The sequence below is a fragment of the Zosterops lateralis genome (assembly GCF_965231275.1).
Source record: "Zosterops lateralis genome assembly, chromosome: 8".
NCBI lineage: Eukaryota > Metazoa > Chordata > Aves > Passeriformes > Zosteropidae > Zosterops > Zosterops lateralis.
The window spans coordinates 15,621,370-15,640,287 of record NC_139768.1 but is presented as its reverse complement, the minus strand read 5'-3'; the positions used below and the strand labels follow the sequence as shown (position 1 = coordinate 15,640,287).

The following is an 18,918-nucleotide window of genomic DNA, read 5'->3' as shown; positions in this document are numbered from 1 at the left end:
ATCCTGTAACTAACCCTCCCTACAGCTGTAGGCTTCAGTTAGATCACCCTGTACATTCTCTTCCCAGGCTAAACTGGCCCTGCTCTGTCCAGCTCTCCTCATGGCTCACATGCCCTAGAACCCTGACTGCCTTGAACACTCTCCAGTTTTTTAGTATCTCTTAAAGGCCCAAAAGAGGACACAATATTTTAAGCAAGGCATTCCCAGTGCCATGCCAAAGAGATAATAACTTCCCTCTATCTGCTGCTCATGTTTTTCGTAAGGTAACCCAGCATGTGGTTCGCCCATTGTATGATGAGCGTGGTATTGGCTCACACCCAATTTCATAGTCAAAGAAAGAAGTCAATTTATGATTCATACACTGTTGTTTCTTCATAAGGCAAATTGAAAACTAAACACCCAGAGGCTAGAATCCTTTAGTGTGAGTTTGAGTGTGCCTTTAAAGAGTCATGATGGATATAAAGCAAAAACCAGCATGGATAAGCAGAAGATAATACTGGAGAGTGGTTCATGCCAGATTGATAAGCATGGGCATAACCACTCTTTTCATTCTAAAAACTGTTCCTTGGCTTTCAGGTCAAAAAGATGCATTATTGCAGGAACCAAACAAGGGAAGTCTCTGCCCTGACTGCCATCTTAGTCACCAAGAAGTTTGCCCTGAAGTACCCTTCCAAATCCCATTTCACTCTGCAGACCTCCTCTCACCCGTGAAAAGACAGTGACCAACAAGCAACTGCTATGAGAACTAGCCTAGACTACGAAATTAAAAATGTTCCAAATGGGATGTAGGATATTTAGTGTAAGTTAACATGGTACACATATATTACTTTGTATCTAAGAGGGAGACTTTAGACTCAGATGTTTTCTTCAGACTCTGCAATCATTGCTAGAAAATCTGAGTATGAATTCATCACTGCATGGTCAGTATCAAAAAGCTGCTATACAATACCATTTAGGCAGGATGAGTGTCTCAAACAATGTAAAAAATTATGACAATCACATAGATTTAGATTATTAACGGTTGCAAAAATCAAAATAGAAAGGTGAGACAAATTTAGGATGGCAACTGGGGAAGACAGCTACACAGCAAAGGTTACAAAAAGACAAGCAATAATCTGGGCTGATACTGAACTGTATCCACCAATATTTAGAAAAATACCCACAAGATTACCACTTCCTCAGATTTGTTACAGAGGTTAGCAGAGCAATCCTGTTCTTATCCAGACCTTTTCCCTTTGAGAGTCAGCCAGCTGACTGAAAACCATCAGCAGAATCAGAAGTTACTGAGCAATTTATGAACTAGTACAGCAGGTGCCAAATGCTACAAATTCAATAATCATTGATTTAGAAGGTACCTTACCTGTAAAAGACCTCAAACTAGGTTTAAAAATGTTCTTTAAATATTTTCATTTAGACCTTAGTGATGCTGGAAAGTGCCTTTCAAGTACATTAGCCATCAGCCATTTCACAGATTTTCATGTGGTGACAGTAAAAGTAACATTCAATCCACTGATATAAATGAAACTATGAAAGAACAGTGCAAGAAGGTGGTTTGTTGGCACCTTTGCTCCCATTTTTCTGGCAATTGTCCATCCACATTAGTGATTCACAATTGTTAATTCCTTGGCCTGCCCAGCTTTAGCATTCCTTACAACTTTTACATTTTCACATCTTAACAACTCCATGTCCATATGCATTGCTACTGCTCGGCTGCAGGGACCACTGGAAGGGGTTTGCCTATGATGGAGCTGGAATGCTTTTGGAAGTTATGGCGCTTCTGCTGAAAAGTGAGACCTTATCAATGGCTGCTCCTCAGCCATTCAGGATAAGCAATTATGTTTTCTTGCTGAGAGAAGACACTGGACGTGGCACTCAGTGCCATGGTTTAGTTGATGAGGAAGTGTTAGGTTGTAAGTTGGACTTAAAAATCTCAAAAGTCTTTTCCAATCTAGTTCATTCTGCGATTTTGTGATTCTGTGAACCCAGCTATGCAGGAAAGAGTCACTGGGCAGACTTCCTATAGTTACTGACTGTTGTGTAACTTCAGCTTTTCAATACTCAGGATTTGCAGTAACCTAAACAACAATTGGTTTTGTCCCTGCAGGCTGGGCTGGAGGAAGGAACACACTCTTTTGAGTTCCCACACAAAGACAATTCTCAAAGCCTGACTGGGTGCTGATGAGACAAGTGTCACACCCTGTAACAGATGTGTCCCTTCAGAACTAGAGCAGGAAAAAGCAAGGCCATGTATTTAACCCTGTGGTACCTGACTGGAAGACGTATCTGGCCAAGCCTTGCATCAGCTCTGCTGGCCAGGTGGGCGGTGCTGACTCCCCCGTCTCTCTCTTCAGCCGGAATGTCAGCTCAAACCCGAAACCACTCGGTCCATCTGTTCCTGTAAACCTGGAGGGAATGGAAAATAAGCACTCATGACACAGTTCTTGTAACCAGAGTAGGATTAAAGATTAGGACCATGGAAAAAGGATGTTCTCTTGACAGAACCAGCCATCCAGGGAGTGGAATCTGGATGTGCAGTGAATCCTGTGTTCTGTAACCACACGTGAAGATCTGCCTAACTGACTAATACAGGACAATGACAGCCTCATAAATGCAAAGTTGTGCCCTGGACAACCAGCATCCCTATAGTGTTTTACTAGTTTTACATATCAGTTAGTAAAGGAAAAAAGAAATATTTCTTAAAGGGAGAAAAGAAAATGCTTCAAACTGGATATTTTTCAAGAACTAATTCTAGGAAAAAGCATAAACCAGAAACTGAAACATATTATAAATGTTTTAAGAAAGTTTTAAGAACGATCAAAGTTAACGAAAAGCCTTCAAGCTGATCTTTCACAGCTAAATCTTTTGGAAAGTAAGATGACTCTCTATTGAACTTCCTCCTTTCAAGGCATGTTCTGAAACAACACAGCTTTACTTCTAATATGCAATGAGCTGGAGTTCAGTGGGCTGCTTTTTTTTTTTTTTTTTTTTTTTTTTTTTTTAACTCTTGGAGCTCTACTTCCCAAAAATAACTGTTTAAAGAAGACCACACATGCTTTACATTGATACACATGAAAGTTACTGAGTAACAGAAGTGTTTAGGTGAGGGTCCATCAAACCTAAAGCAATACTTGTATTTAGAACATTGCTGGTCAGCAACACACCAGTAGTCACAAAGCAGTAAAGCTGATGGGCAACATTATTTAAATGGATTTGTTCATATGGTAGTGTGACTCAAACAGAGAACTACTAAATAAAAAATAATAATAAAAAAAAAAAGGCAAAGGAAACAAGCATTAAGCTACTTCCCTTTTAAGATTTAAAAAAATCCCCAAAGAGTCAAGATGTACCTTCCAAAGAACACTCTCAGAAAATGCAGTAGCATAACAATGTTTATATTCTCAAAATAACAGTTAAATCTTAGAAGAATTTTATATGCATGTAAGAGATTTGTATTTAAAGATTAGAGTTAAAATGTTTTTGAATAGTTAATGGTCACAAGTTGGTGAAAATACAGGGAAAATTTAAAACCATGCAATTCACCTGCATTGTGCAGCTGTTCTGAGGTAACAGTCTATAAAGTAAAAGCCTTTGATCTGTTTAATTTTAGCTTGGTAATCTGGTTTTGAGGAAATTGTGATACATCTGGCCTTGAATACTCATGATCACTTTGGAAATACTTTATGCTTAATTTAGACAGGTCTTTAATAGAAAGAAATATTAATATTCAGAATGTAATTAGCATAGTAATTTTGTTAGTATTTTTGCCAAAGGTTTTGTCTTATCCTTAATAAAAAGTCTTGTGTTTGAAGGTAAGTTCAATGTAGCTGTTTCAACAGCTGCCATGAAATTTCTCTCATTGAACAATGGACCATAATCCAGGATCAGAGCTCCTGGATGAGGTTTGTACCCGAGATGTACCTGAGAATGGAGGCAGACATGAGCTTCAGGAGCTACACAGACCTATAACCTTCCAGTATGCTTCTTACCCTTGGTCTAGGAAAATCACAGAGAAGTATCCAGTAGCCAAGCTATGCAGCTTGGCTTTTCTTATCCTTTTTATTACAAGTGCTCACATTGGCCCCAGCTTCAAAATTTGTGATGATAAGGATGCATCAGTCTGCTAGTGGAGAGGCAAGTAGCATGGGAAATGATTTTTCTCAGTTAGAAACCCAAGATCTCCAGGTACATGTGCCAATAGAAGACAGAGCAAACAGCTTATCATCTCCCACAAGGACAAAGAGACTCTTCTCTATTCCATGTGGAAACACTGGGTTCTCATGGCAGTCTCCTCCTTTTAGAGTATGTCTCCCCTGCTTAAGCATTATCTTTGGAGGATGACAAGAAGCTGGACAAAAAACCACCACACCTTGCAGATCTTCAAACTTGTGCTTCTTCCTGTAAGTTCCAAATTTCCCCCAAACTTATGGAAAATTTCTAGAAAATCAACCACCTTCATCCAGCCACAGTCAATGAAGAAGCTAAAAACCCTAACAATACTTCCAGAAGAGAAAGACCAAACAAGCCTCAGTTCGACAGAAAAACTGAGTGGAAGGGTAATGATAACCCACAGATGGAAGAAATCTTGCTAAAACACATGGAAGCCATGAGCTCTTCCACGTTCTCTGCTACCTGTACCTGCACCAACCTGCTCACTTTCCAGTGGAAAGTATTCCTAGCAGGTCAGCCTGACACAACTCCTGTGCCAGCTGCAGAGGCAATGTACCTTTATTACAGCCTTTGATCTACAGAAACAAGATCCTGGTACTTTTTGGGGCTGGTTTCTCTGAGAGCTAGGGAGGTGAGGACTGAGATGGTAAATTTTTCTTGTTGTGGTTAGGGTGTTTTTTTTTTTTTTTTTTTTTTTTTTTTTTTTTTTTTTTTTTGGGGGGGGGTGTTTGTGTTTTGGTGGGGGCTTTTGAGGTGGGTTTTTTTTTTTTTTTTTTTGTTGTTGTTGTTGTTGTTGTTGTTGTTGTTGTTGTTGTGTGTGTGTGTGTGGGTTTTTTTTTTTTTTTTTTGTGGAGTGGTAGTGGTTTAAATCCGAAGGTAACCAATTCAAACTACAGCCAACTTAGAACAAGGATTTTGGAGCTTAGTTCAGCATATGAGCACTGAAGTGCTTTACAGGTCATTTTTTTCAGCCAAACTCCTGCAGTATAGCAGTCCAAAAGCACCTCAGCTTTACAGTAAGATGATGATCTGAGATGAAACATGTGCAGGAAGAAAGCTTCAGAATTATTTTGTATCCCTGCATGGCCCTGGCTACACAAACAGAAAGCTGCAGTACAGCATTAAGTTTCTGTACTAACAGATCTGAATATTTCACAGAATTTGTTTTATGCTTTGGTTCTGCTGAACCCTGGAGTTTTGAGTGAAAGTTTATAGTAAACATTTCAAAAACACTATGAAGTGGGGAGGAACCCATATTTTGCCCCAAAATTAAAGATGCTAAGTATAGAGAGTCAGTATGGACTATATTGTGCCCACCACTGCTTTGCTCTCCCCAACACAAAGGAACATCACCTTTTTAGCCAACCCAACTGCAAAGCAACTGGGAAGTTTTCAGAAAAATAAACACTGATGGAGAAATTCTTGGCTTGCTGCATGCTCACTGGCACACATCACATAGTTTTATATTATGACTACAGCAGTAGTAGAAGGCTCTGGCATCTGCCAAGTCAAATCCAACCCCATATTTAATATTAAAACCTTATTTTGTCAAAAGAACAAAAATAAACCTTTCAAAAGCCAAGGTCATACGTTACATGCCATTCTTAGGTTAAAACTCCCTTTATCTGTTCAGCAAATCAGCTCAGCAGAACAAACCACACTGCAGCACTGCGCATATGCTGGAGGAGCCTGGCTTGTTCCTTTAATGAGGTAAGAGTTTCACTGATCATGATATTTAGTTCCAGCAAAAGAATCCAAAGAAATAGAGGCCCCTTTATTTACAGAGCTGTGCAACTAGGCCCCCCTGAGCCCCCCACTACCCCATGCTCTGCCAGGCCCTCTCCTGAAGCCACACACAGAGAACTGAAAAGCTGCTCCCCTCTGCAGCAGAGTACCCAGGGTGTTTTTCACATCAAATAACCCAGCTTAAGAGGATCAAAAGCCAAAGTAGCCCTTTGCTTTAAAAGCAGCTCTGAAAACCAGAGGCTTTTCAGTTTAAATCAAAGCTATTTGCCAAAGCATTTTCATTCTCACTTTTGCAAGGAAGAAGGGAAGGTTTGCTTCACTGCAGTGCAAATGGCAGTATTTCTGCAATTCTGCTTTTGAAAGCTACACAGCTCTGTACAAGGAGCAGAGTGTACCAGGTGTTTATTTTTTTGAGAGTTTCAGAGTATGTGCATATAAATATATTAAGTGAACCAATCCCTGGAAAAGGGAGTTTACATAGGGAAATCACTATGATTATTTCAGCCTGAGAACAACAAGAAAGCTCTTTCAGGCTGTTTGGGGATAGTTAGGACTGCACTTTCAGAAGTCACAGCTGCACTCCCAACAGCTTCAGGGAGATAAACTGAGTCTCTTCTGGGAAGCAAGGTCACAGCACTCTGGAATGACTTGTGTCAGACTCAGTTTTCAGCTGCTTCAACACTACTTTTGTGAAGCCACTTAAGATGCCTTTTACTTCAACCCCTTAACTGCATCTTCTACAAAGACAGTTACCAGTTCTGCTGCTGGTGAGTTACTCTGATACCATTTTGAAGGCTGCAGAAACACACTATTACTACATTTCTAATACATCTAATACACTACATCTTCCTGGCATCAGGAAGAGCTGCTGTTATTTGCATCAGTACCAATTTTAATTTTACCCACAATCCCCATCCCACCCACCAAAAAAATCCCCAATACAATAATTGCCAATCCATAGCTTTCAGTACTCCAGATCAGCTTCTCAGGACCTCTTCAAAGTGTGCGGAGACGGTCAAACCAAGGTGATGAGCAGGATCCATCACTCTGCCTGATGAGACCAAAGCACTTTGGAGTCCAACTCCGAATAGTGTTTTAAGGCTGCAAAGCAATACCCACCCCAGAAGATTTTTCTGTTAGGTAGCAAAGAGACTACTATTAGCAACACAGAGGACTGGTGTCACTAAAAGCATCAAGGTACCCAGTGACTGACTTCACAGATCCTCCCTGAGAATCACTTGGATCACCTGAGACACAAATCACTTCCCTTTTACTGCCCACTAACAAGCAACGCAAAGGGTGGTCTCTCATCCAAAACCAAAGGAGAAGCCTTCAGCAGCCACTGAGCTAAACACTTCAGCATCTCTATCTCCTGGGAAGGACATCAGGCAAGAGCTGATGTGCCTTAAACAAGATTATGCACAGTCAGTCTTCTGAATAGGTGCATTGCACCATTTCTACCCACCATAAGCAAATGACTCTCAGATTCCAGAGCTTAAGTGGGAAAAAAAAAAAGAAAGAAAAACAAAGGAAAAAAAAGGACCATATACCTAGTGCTTCCAGCATCTTCCCTAACAGGAAGTGGTTGTTTTTAGTGCAGCTGTCAAACAGTATAAAACTCTCATCTGAGAACCCTGACAGCAGGCTGAGAGGTTCCTGTGAAGCAATTTCATAAGAAAATAGGCACAGAAACCCCTTTATATAAAAGGCTTTAAAAGTATCCAGAAGAGTTATTTCAGCCAAAACCTACCTGCTTACTCACATATTCTCTTGGATTGTTTCCTGACATTTAAAAAAAGTATTCATTCACTTAAAAACATTTGAGAGAAACAGGGAGTGGTTATCTGGATGTCAGATGGTTATCTCTTCCCAGTGCTTAGCAGGAAATTCCATGAGCTCCTGCCACCCCAAACTTGCACACACAGTCTTACTGGACTCCTTTGTAGCTTGATTTAAGAAAAAACTCCATGGATAAACAGGGCAAATATAAACATAAAATGAACGTGTGCTCAAAGATTTCTGTTCATGTAAAATCATGGTTGGAAAGTGAGTGACACAGTGCAGAGATGTCAGTCTATGGCAGCTGCTGCTTAGAACTTGCTCTTGCAGTACATCATATCAAATGTGTAAGCCATCAACCAAATGGAAAACTCTTCTAGAAAGTTAAATTGTTTTTAGAGATTTATTCCAACATCTAAATCCAAACAGATGCAGAGGCACTCACTCTGCAGTTATTCAGAGGCCTTTCTCAGCTTTCTGAAATAGTCTTGTAGGATCCACTTAGAAAGCTTACACTGAGATAGATCTGAGTAAAAATTTGTGAATTGATTTGTGTTGGCCAGTGAAACAGAACTGTTTCACTGAGCTACCATTCAATGAGGGAAGAGCTGTTACAGGGCAGAGGGGAAAGAGGAGACAAGGTACACTCACACGTACACAACACTGATTTCCAGACTTTACTATTCAGCTTCTTCAAAACTCAGCCAGTTACAATCCTGTCCCTGAAACCTGGAGACTCACAGTTTAGATTTTGTTTTTACAAAACTGTCTCTGTAAATAACAAATGTTGATACAACAGATAAATTGTTTTTTCCTCTAAACCTACAGAGTCAAGTCAACCTTATTCATAATTCTGTAGACACAACTTTTATATAGCGTCACTAGATAGTGATCAAACTCTGGAACAGGATCTAGGGATGTGATCCAGGGAAGTCAGCCCTCTGAGAAAGCATCAACAGGAAACTTTTGGAGGTCCCTTCCCCAAAATGACCCTACAAAGCATCATGGGCCAAGAACACAGGTATGAACTTCTGCTACTGATACTCTGTATCCAGAACACAGCTTGCAGGGCCCACAACAACTGAGTTAAACTCGTTTTGACAGAAGTGGTTCCTATACTCAGCTCCTGCCCAGCCACCTGGGAAACAGCTCCTGAACTGTGCTATCTCCAGCCTAGTATGTTAAAGTAAACCACCATCAGTTTTCTGGTCACTTTAATGTGCTGGGCTGCAAGTTAAGACAATCTAGATGTTGCTTCTTTGAGGTCCTGCTGTCCATGCCACGAAAGCAGTAGCACCTGGAAGAAGGACAGGATCATGCTTAGCTGATGGAGGTTAATCCCTTTGAGCTCTAGAGGCTTGGAAGCATTATTGTCTCATTCTGGAGAGTGCCAACATACAGTCACACCTGTAGAGACAGGGCTTGCAGATTAAGGGCAAAAGGCTGCAAAGACCCTATCGGTGCCAAAGGGATTGATCTGCCTTGTTATTAACACTACTTTGGCAAACTTCAGAATACTCTGAAAAGGCTAAAATAGCATTCAGGTAACCTAAGTTTGAACCTCCTGCCTGCTACAAATTTCTCATCCTCCTCAACAAGTTATTTAGGAATTTGATTCTCAGATGTAAATAATGATAGTTCCCTGCTTCAAAGAGCAATGTGACACACTCATCATAATGGAAACGCTTATATACGCCATGTATCAAGGTCACAAAATCTGGGAAATTAACTCCACATTCTGCACAGCATGGACAAATACAGAACACGGGAAATGACTAAAACAAGCAAATATGAAACAGGAGGTTGCATGGGATATGTCACTCCCTACTCCAGCAAAAGATGTTCACATGAGGGCAGTTCACATTTTATTTTCTAATTTTATGGTGCATGGATGTAGCTATACCAGTAGGTGATGGTTTACTCTCCCATTACAGTTAAAACTAAACTGACAAAACCAAACCATTTTGTCATCATGAATTCCAAAACAACTTATTAAAAATAAATAAATCTATGAGTTATCAAGTAACTGGACTACTGATCATGTGTTTCAGCTCAAGGGCTCACACATGTCTCCACAGAGCTACTCTGGCTTTCCACTTCATGGCCAGCAGAATCAGTCCCAGCCCAGGTGAGGTGTTGAGAGCAGGTTCTGAACCACCACAACCAGCACTACAAGGGAGGTTGTGCTTCTTGGCAAAGAAAGCACAAACAGTTCCACTGCAAAAGCCCAGGAAGTTGCAGCAGACTTGCATCATTTTAATGCCCAGTGAAAAGATCTGGAAAGAAAAGCTAGGGATACAATAAGGGTGTACTATTGCATTCACAGAACAAGAGCGAAGGCACTAATGAAAAAAAGAACCTATTAAGACCTGTAACATTTTACTTAAGCTGCATATTTATGCTGCACTTCAGAACTACTCATCCTTCATTTCTACAAGGTCCAGAAGAACAGTGCTCTCATCTGGCCTGGGCCGGAGGCGATTCTGCCAACAAAGCACACAGTTACTGCACAACACAGTGCACTAGAGAAGACAAACTTTCATCTGCACATGGATCCGACTTCATATTGGAACTGAATCCTTAGCTCTGATAGACAGGGAATGGTGATACACAACTTCACCTAAGGGCTCAACTGCAACCTCACGAGGCAAGAGAACATTAGCAAAGGGCTAGATTGAGCCAGCATGGCTGGGAAGGGCAGTAATGCTGGGCTTGGTGAGGAGCTGGGAAAAGGGCACCAACTTTCCTTGCAGTGTCTGCTGGCTCCTTCCTAGCTCCTACTGTGGAAAGTTCTGCAGCTGCTGGGAGGAACCTATTCGCATAACAAAAGTGCCTTTCAAAAGCAGTACGGGAGGGTGGAAAGAATATGAAAAAAACCTCAAGGCCACTGACAGCTACAGTTAGTATTTTTCAGCATTGCCTAAAGGTCTCAGGCGAGGCTCAGGACTCCAATACATTAAATAGAATGTAAACACTGATGTCTCCCACTACTTTCCTGCTGGCTAAAGAACATACATTAAGAAAAATCATGGAAGAAGCAAATTTAGCATATCCTTGAGCACATTTTTTGGACTCTCATACAATTAAGTTCTCAGCTGTGCAATAAATGAACTTGGGGCATAAAAGATATTCAGGAGCATTTAGGAGCTTGAACTCCAACAGCTTGCAAGCAGGTTGTAGGCACCCACACATTGCTGATTGGCAAAATGCTCGGTGTGAATCAGCAAGGTGCACCTGCAGCCCAGGAAGTCAGCTGTGTCCTGGGCTGCACCACCAGAGGTGTGGCCAGCAGGTTCAGGGAAGTGGTTCTGCTCTTCTACTCTGCTCTTGTGACATCCCACCTGGACTGCTGCATCCAGCATCCTAAAAATAACATGGATCTGTTGCAGCAAGTGCTGAGGATGGCCATGAAGATGCTCAGAGGACTGAGGGACAGGCTGAGAGAGTTGAGCCTGTTCAGCCTAGAGAAGAGAAGGCTCCAGGGAGATCTTAGAGCACCTTCCAGCACCCAAATGGCTGGAGAGCTGGAGAAAGACCTTTGAAATTGGCATGAAGTGACAAGAGAAGGGGAAATGCCTTTAAACTGACAGAGAGTGGTTTAGATTAGGTATTAGGAAGAAATTCTTTACTGTGAGGGTGGTGAGGCACTGGCACAGGGTTGTCCAGCAGAGCTGTGGGTGTCTGATTCCTGGAAGTGTTCCAGGCCAGGCTGGATGGGGCTTTGAGCAAGCTGGTCTAGTGGGGATTTGAACTAGAAGATTTTTACAGTCCCTTCCAACCTAAACCCATCTATGCCTCTACAATCCTGATCGATCTGGAATTCAATCCCTGATCTTCCACTTCATCAGCTATAGAAATCCAGACAATTCTGCCTTCCCATGTGAGCTGTTACATAGTCTCATTTCATTGCAAAGGGTGCACTTAAAAATGTAGTGATGAGCATTGTGAGAGATCTTGATCAATTATACAGGCAGCAAAAGGTCCTTGGAGCTTGAGCTGTAATTCCAGGGGAAAGGAAGCACTGGACTGCTGGTGAAAGACTCCCAAAAGGGAAACATGAGACATCTGCAATGAAAAATCTACTATAGATATTTTTTTTTTAATCTGCCTGTAAGTGTTAAGCTTCTCCTGCAAGACTATCTTTCATTTGAAGCACTTCGAAACTTCTAGGGCTTGTGAATGTTACATGAACTCCATTTGTTTTAAGACAATGTCCAAAAGGATAAAATAAATCTTTGCCTCTTGAAAATCAAACAAAAGAGGAAATAAAGTGTCATTCCCTCACCATCCTTTTAGTGGCTCCAGGCTTACCCCTAAAAATAGTGGCAAAATAGTTTTGCCTCTCAGTCAAACCAGTTATGGGAACTGCAAAATGGCTCAGCTTGTCTTTCAAACAGGAGGAAAGTTGGGAGAGAGATGTCAACTTACAGCTTATTTCAGTACTGCTTGTTGCAGTAAGCAGGAACACTCACCTCGTGTTCCTGATCACTTTTGGAGGAATAACCTGCCCAGTAAAAAACACAGAGGTCAGCATACAGCTCATCACAACTGCTCTCTTAGAGAAAATCCCCCATCTATCTCTGAATGCTAAGTTCTTTGCTTTTCTGCTTAATGTTATTCTTCAGGGTAAAAAAGGAATTCAAGGCCCAGAGACATTATTTTCGCATAATAAGGTTATACATATGGATTCAACTTAGCTAGGAAATGTCAACTTAAGGCTTGTCTTCATGAGGAAATTTACTGTAACTAGTCTACCAGTATAATTATATTGCTGTAGTTCTACTGGTAAAATTCCCCTGTTGAGCCTTATTCATAACAACAGCTGCCTTTATGGTTTATTTTTGTCGACTATGCCAAAAAAGGCCCCTGCTCCAGAAAGGCCACAACAATTTACAGCAGAGGAGGGGAAGGAGCAGTGCCAGTGCAACCGGAGCAGTAGAAAGAATAACAGTATAGAGATGGCAGTATTTCTTTATATTAATGAATTATTTGCTACAAAAAAAGAAAGTGAAATACTTTAGTGCTAGTAAGAAAACTATACTGTACATCAGATATCATTGCAGGTAAGGTATGTGCCAGTTTCCTGCTACATTTCATAGCTTTGGTAAAGGCCCCCAAGCCAGACACTGGTCTGCATCAGCTTCTCTGTGAGCATCCTTTTGTTCCTTCCTCCTCCCCAAATGCTGCAGTGTATTTTTCCCAGGAGTACTCTTTTCCATCCATTCCCTTATAGAAGCAATGCCTTGCCACCCAGCAACTGCCCAGGGCCCCTTGGACTGACCCTCAAAAACAAATGGGCATTTAAGACCAATTCCTCTGGTTTACAGTTTGCATCTCAGGGACCAAGGAGATGCAAAGCAAAAAGGATTTTGAAACAATTGCCCTTCACTTCTGCAGTGCAAGAATGCTGAGCTAGACAAAACAATGAGCCATCTGTGCACTCTTCCCTCCTTCCCTTGTCTGTATCCTCTGAGCTTAAATCACAGCTCCCCAAGAATGGCCGAGTCCCCCTTCACCTCCGCCCACTCTGTTTACATCCTGAAAAAAACAGTTTTCTGGCCTATTTTTTTCCTTTTTGTTCTTAAGAGCCCTTGCAAAATCTTCCTTTAAACCTCAGCCCTTTGTCAGGTGGTATCCCATCTACCCAGCTTTGTCAAGTGATCAAAAAGTGCCTCCCACCAGTGATCCGCTCCTTGTTTACCATCCCTAGAGGCAGAGTGGCACTCAGGAGCCCTACTCACCCCTTTGTCCAAGGAAGGCAATACCATCTGAATGGGAGACCACCAAGATTTGCAGCCCTCTTTTGTTAGCCTGGTGTCACTGCCTATTGGGCCTTGATTCAAAATTGAGATGACAGTAGAGAGGCAGCTGAGTTAGGTCATCACCACGGAGTTTCCAGCTTAGAAGAGAGAAACACCAACAGCTCAAATTTCATATAAAATTGGTAACTTTATTATCAGTGGTAATTTGTTGTTACCAATTGTAGCTGTTGCCTCATCAAGAAACACGCACAATTCTAGTACCAGTCAAGAAGGCACGTTCCCAACACTCAAAACACATTGAGAAAAAACAAAGGGGATTAGGCACAAGCAACAATTCGGATCTATTTCTTCGAACATCTGTTTTGTTAGTATCTCTATTCCAGACAGCAAATGGATTAAAAAAATGTCAATAATCTCACAGCTGGAATGGCTGCACTGCTCAAAAATATTTTTACCTTCATGTCTCACCGAAAAAAAGGCTTACTATTTTTCAATTCTTGATTTTTAAAACATCATAAACAGACCTTTATCACATAAAGCAGTCTTTCACTAGAAGACCCAGTTTCGATCCCCAGTTGCTTCTCTTCCTGGCAGCAGGCTGAACTCACTGGGAGAACACAGCCTGCAAACTCTCCCACATCATTCAGCACTAACCCAGCTTGGAGATCAGAGTAAGGAAGCCATGTCTCGGATCAACTCTCCTCCAATGTACCAAGATCATAAATGTGGAAGTTCTGTTGGCAAAAAAAACCCCATAAAATCATCCATCTTGAGCACTATGCCCCTTCCCCTGCATGGCAGCAAGAGGCTCATCCTACCAGGATGCAGCACTGGAGTGCAGACACACTACTGAACAGGAAGTGGTGTTTGCCTTCAATGCTCGGCACTAAACCTTCCGATCTTTTTCCCCCTTCTTTGTTTTTTATTGAAAACAGTCCTTCTTGTAAATTCAACTACCGTGCTGTAAATGTTAAATGAATTTCCTTCCATGCCTCAAAAAAAACCATTCCAAATCTAGCACAGTTCAAGAGTGGTCTCGTCCCACAACCCCTGTATGTAAACACAGATAGACCGCAGCACAAAGCAGGCTGCTCTCTGTAGGTGGCCTACATCTTTCATTTCATTAAGGGTACTAACTACCTCCAGCAAATGACATTTGGAAGCCAAGTGCACTCTGCCTTGGAGGAGGGAAAATCAGATTTCCCTGCGGTGACCAATAGCTTCGGGGGAGGTCTGCCTCCAGCAGTGAAACACAAGCCTTACAGGGTTCTGGTGCGTGGCAGTCACTGGAGGGACACCCCCAGCGGGACACATAAACAGGCATGATGTTTGGTTTAACTGTTTGCTTTTATTTTTTGTCTAGGAAATAGAGAATTGAACCCTACATGATCACACTCGTGCGTATGCTTCTTTAATATGTCTGAACTCATTGATCAAATTCAATCCAGTCAGAGGAATCTTCAGAGGAAGAGTTGTCCCCAAGTAGTCACATTTCTGCAAAGTATGCAAAAACAGCCAGACAGAAGAGAAGGATCTACAGGTGTTCCCATTAAGCAAGTTTCAGTAGAAACACAACTGTGTTTCTAAACAGAGAATCCAACAGGTGAGACTTGTTAAAAGTACCTTCATTTTAAGAAAAGTTCATTCCAACTCATATCTTTACAGGCATGAAAAAAAATCTAACCACAAGACAAATCCATTAAAAGATGGATTTTATTGTGCTGTGCAGCTAAACTACTCTTTCCAACTCTGACAGATTCTCAAATAAACTATCATTGAAATAAAACACATTTTTTTTTTGTCACAGAACTCCCTAATTCCATGGCCTCTCCCTTCACACTCTGCCATGAACCTTCCTCTCTACCCTCTGCCTCAGACAGAAGACCAAATGAAAAAAATAAGCATTACATTTGGTGTCAGTCTTTGATAGGCAAACAAGACCTGGGAAGAAAAAGGAAGTCCAGAGGATGGTGCCCACCTTGGACCCTCTCTCCTCCAAGTCCTACCTCTTGTACCTCTTTCCTAAACTGGTGCTCACTGATATCCTCTTCCATGTAATTCCCTTTAGCCAGGGCAGATGCTCCACCTCCAGCAATCTTTCACCTCTCAAGGTAGACATGCTGAACTTCACAAATCTTATCTGAAATATGGATCTACCACCTCTCTTTAATTTACTGTCTTCCAAAAGGCCCTCTGTTTTATCATGAAAACAAAGAGGGGCAGAGTCAGTCTCCACCATTTTAAAAGTGTTCACAGTTACCTTGGAGTTTGGTGTAATATTTCAGCAGTGCTTTAGGCATGTGGTTTATAAAGCACTTAGGGACCCATTAAATAGCAAAATTTAAGGCTAAAGGCTGGCAAGCTGAGGGCAGTGAGCTTTTAAATTTATGAAAGGCTACAGAACTGAGAGGCCACTAAAGTGACAGCTGTCAGCACCACTCCGTCCTACATTCATGCAGGTTCAAAGGAGAAGCCAGCATGCACTCAAAAGAAAGAGAGCTCTCGTTCCAACTTCCAGGCTATTTTCTAAATACTCTTTTCAAACTCCTTTTACACTCAGAAAAAGCCTTCCAGAAAACATCCACCCCTCTGCAAGCCCTGCATTGGTTACCTGATCCAGTTTTGCGCTCCTTTCTCTTCCTCCCAGCTCTAACAAGCATCCTTGCCCTTTTACAAGTTAAGGTCATTCAGAGCATCTATACAAGCAAGCAGAACACAAGCTGGACCGAAGATCTTGAAAGGCTCATGCTTACCCTTACCTTTAATAGGGAGGCACCACCCACAGAGACAACACGTTATCCCGGCATGCACTGCTCCCTCCTGATCCAAATGGAAAGCAGCACAAATCAAAAGGACCACAGCAAGCTGGAACCTGTTGTCTCAGCGGGTGGTACCCTGCATCTGTAATAGAGATGAAGGCAGCTGTAATCTCTCCGGTTTTATGCAAATGGGATGCTGCACTTTGGCTCCTGGCTAGGGGCCAGGGAAAAAAAACAAAACCAAAACCTCCAAACCCCACCGCCCTTGTCAGTATAAAGCTGCTGTAGTAAATATCAAAACACAGTTGGCACGGACTTTGCGGGATGTGGGAAGACCACAAATAAAAATCTTATCTCAATCTATCCATAATTTAAGCCTTACTTTCTATTTCAGCTCTGAATTACAGCCCTGCAATTTTAATACAAATAAGACTATTCAAGGTGTTCAGAAATTCTATCCCATCATGGTTTTCACTTTCCATGTACTTCTTTAAAGTGTTAAGAAAAAGGATGAGTACTAAAACTACAGAAGATTTAAGTGGAGATTCAACCTTGGCCTTTGAGCAAACTGAAGACAGATGCCAGTCTGGGAAAACCACATTTTCCTTCTTAGTCCCTGGACAGCCCTGCAAACCTATGCCAGAACAATCCAGGGCTGGCACACACTGTGGCACCACAGTAACACAGAATGCATAAAGTTGAAAGGGATCATAGGGTCATCTGGTCCAACCTTCCTGCTCATGCAAGGTAATCCCAGAGCACACAGGACAGGATTGTGTCCAGATGGTTCTTTAGTATCTCCACAGCCTCTGTGGATAATTTGTTCCAGTGCATGGTCACCCACACAAAAATTAGGTTCTTCCTCATCTGCAGGTAGAACTTCCTGTGCATCAGTTTCTGCCTGTTGCCTCCTGGGTCAGAGACTCCTGAGGGTTGCTGCAAAGGCAGCACTCAGCAGTAGCTGAAGCTGGCATTGCCAGGGATGGAGTCCGAGCCCAGCTACACCTGTTGATGCTGCCTTCCTCATGCACCTATTCTCCACCAAGGAAGAAGTCACCATAACATTTGTAAACTGCAGGTATGATCAGGCACCTGTCCCTTGACCTCAACGATGGCCTGGCATCAGAGCACAAACCTGCAACTGCCTGCTGAGGCACTGGCTTTGTGCAGACACACATTCCTTGCTGCTGGCATTGCTGTGGGCAGTTGCTGCCAGCAAGGGGTGGAGAAGAGCACAGGACTCAGCATCTCCTCTCCACTGGCCACATGCTTCCTGCCAGCAGGCTGCACACATTCACCACTCTTCAGAATGCAAGAATAGTTAAAAAAAAAAGGACCTACTTTAGCCCTGCCGAAGAGATTCAAGAAGTTACACATTTGTTTTTAAATAAGATAGAAAAAGCTAAAAATGGAGTATAACTTGCAAAAACATCCTGGCAGGATTTCTGCTGCCACTCAAGTTGTGCAACATGCTCAACCGGAGAGACTTATTTCCATGCAAGCAGCTTGGCATGAAATCCCACTGAAAGGCCTGTGGCTCCCTAATGCTGTCATGACATCATGATTTAGGATTTTTAGAGCTATCAGCCCAGCACAGCTGGTGTCATGGTTGCCATTATACCATGAAACGCTGAGGGGTTTTTTAAATGAAAAAGGTTTCCTTGTTTGAAATTCTTAGATTTCTTCCATCTTATTCTACAGATTCTTAAAACCAGAGTATAGCTGATACGTAAGCAGAGCAGGAAACAGTGCTGCTTTAACTGAAAATAAATCTGTCAACAAGGAGGCACCAAGAGAGCTCTACTTCAGACTTTTCAGGTTCTTATTAAAAAATATAAATTAAAGTCAACATTTTCACATTATTTGCGACATCTGTTTGCTATTCCATTATAAATAAAAATACGGGGGCCTCCAATTCAGTGTTAGTTCACTCAAAAAATTAAAAAAGTCCTCAATACTTCATTATAATTGTTCTAGACTGTACTGTATTACCATGAGAGGTCCACAAGAAATAAACTACACATTACCCAAACTGGGCAATTAACAAGACCTTTGGCAGTGTTCTATCTTTCCCTTTCTGAAGTATGAAGGACAGCAAGGCTATGGAAGCACACCCCTGTTACAGGAACCTTGCTGACTGTCACAAGCAGATGCATCTCTGCATTCTTTGTAGACAGCTGGAAAAACAAAAAAAAAAATCCCACAAACCTTTCCCTGTCTGCAGAGGCCAGGGTAATTGAGCAAAATTCAGTGCCACACTGGTTTTAAAGGAAATATACCAAAGATCTAAACAGTTGCCCTGCTACCCCATGCTCCTGCCAGCCATTCCACAGCACAATTTACCTGGGATAGCAGAATCTCAAAGTCCTTCAAGCAAAAAAGAGATATATTTTCTTAAATACAGTTTTATTAAATTCCCTGTCAGAGAACAAGAACCTCATGAGTGCATAGGAAAATCCACCACATTCCTACAGTGTGCACCCAGGGCTGGGCTGGTGATGTACAGCTCTCACGGCCACCAAATTTCAAGAGCAGTTTTAGCAAAGAGCAATTGCTCTTGGGAGTGAGAACTGCTGGTGTGTGCTCAGCTTCATTGAAAATCTTCTCTCAGCCAGTCTACAGTGCTCATGTACCAGCTGATAACTTCAGATTCATTGTTTAGGAGATGTATAGGTCTTGAGAGCTCTACCACATGCATAATTACA

General features: G+C 41.9%; 1 protein-coding gene across 2 annotated transcripts in view; it reads right to left on the bottom strand.

Annotated features, from left to right (window-relative positions):
* SUFU (SUFU negative regulator of hedgehog signaling) overlaps window positions 1-18,918 on the bottom strand; it is an 89,146-nt gene that overhangs the window by 62,795 nt on the left and 7,433 nt on the right. For both annotated transcript variants that reach the window (XM_083866161.1, XM_083866162.1), the window contains exon 3: window positions 2,267-2,403. In XM_083866161.1, coding sequence (XP_083722287.1) covers window positions 2,267-2,403 — 137 coding nt within the window. The remainder of the gene's footprint in view (window positions 1-2,266; window positions 2,404-18,918) is intronic.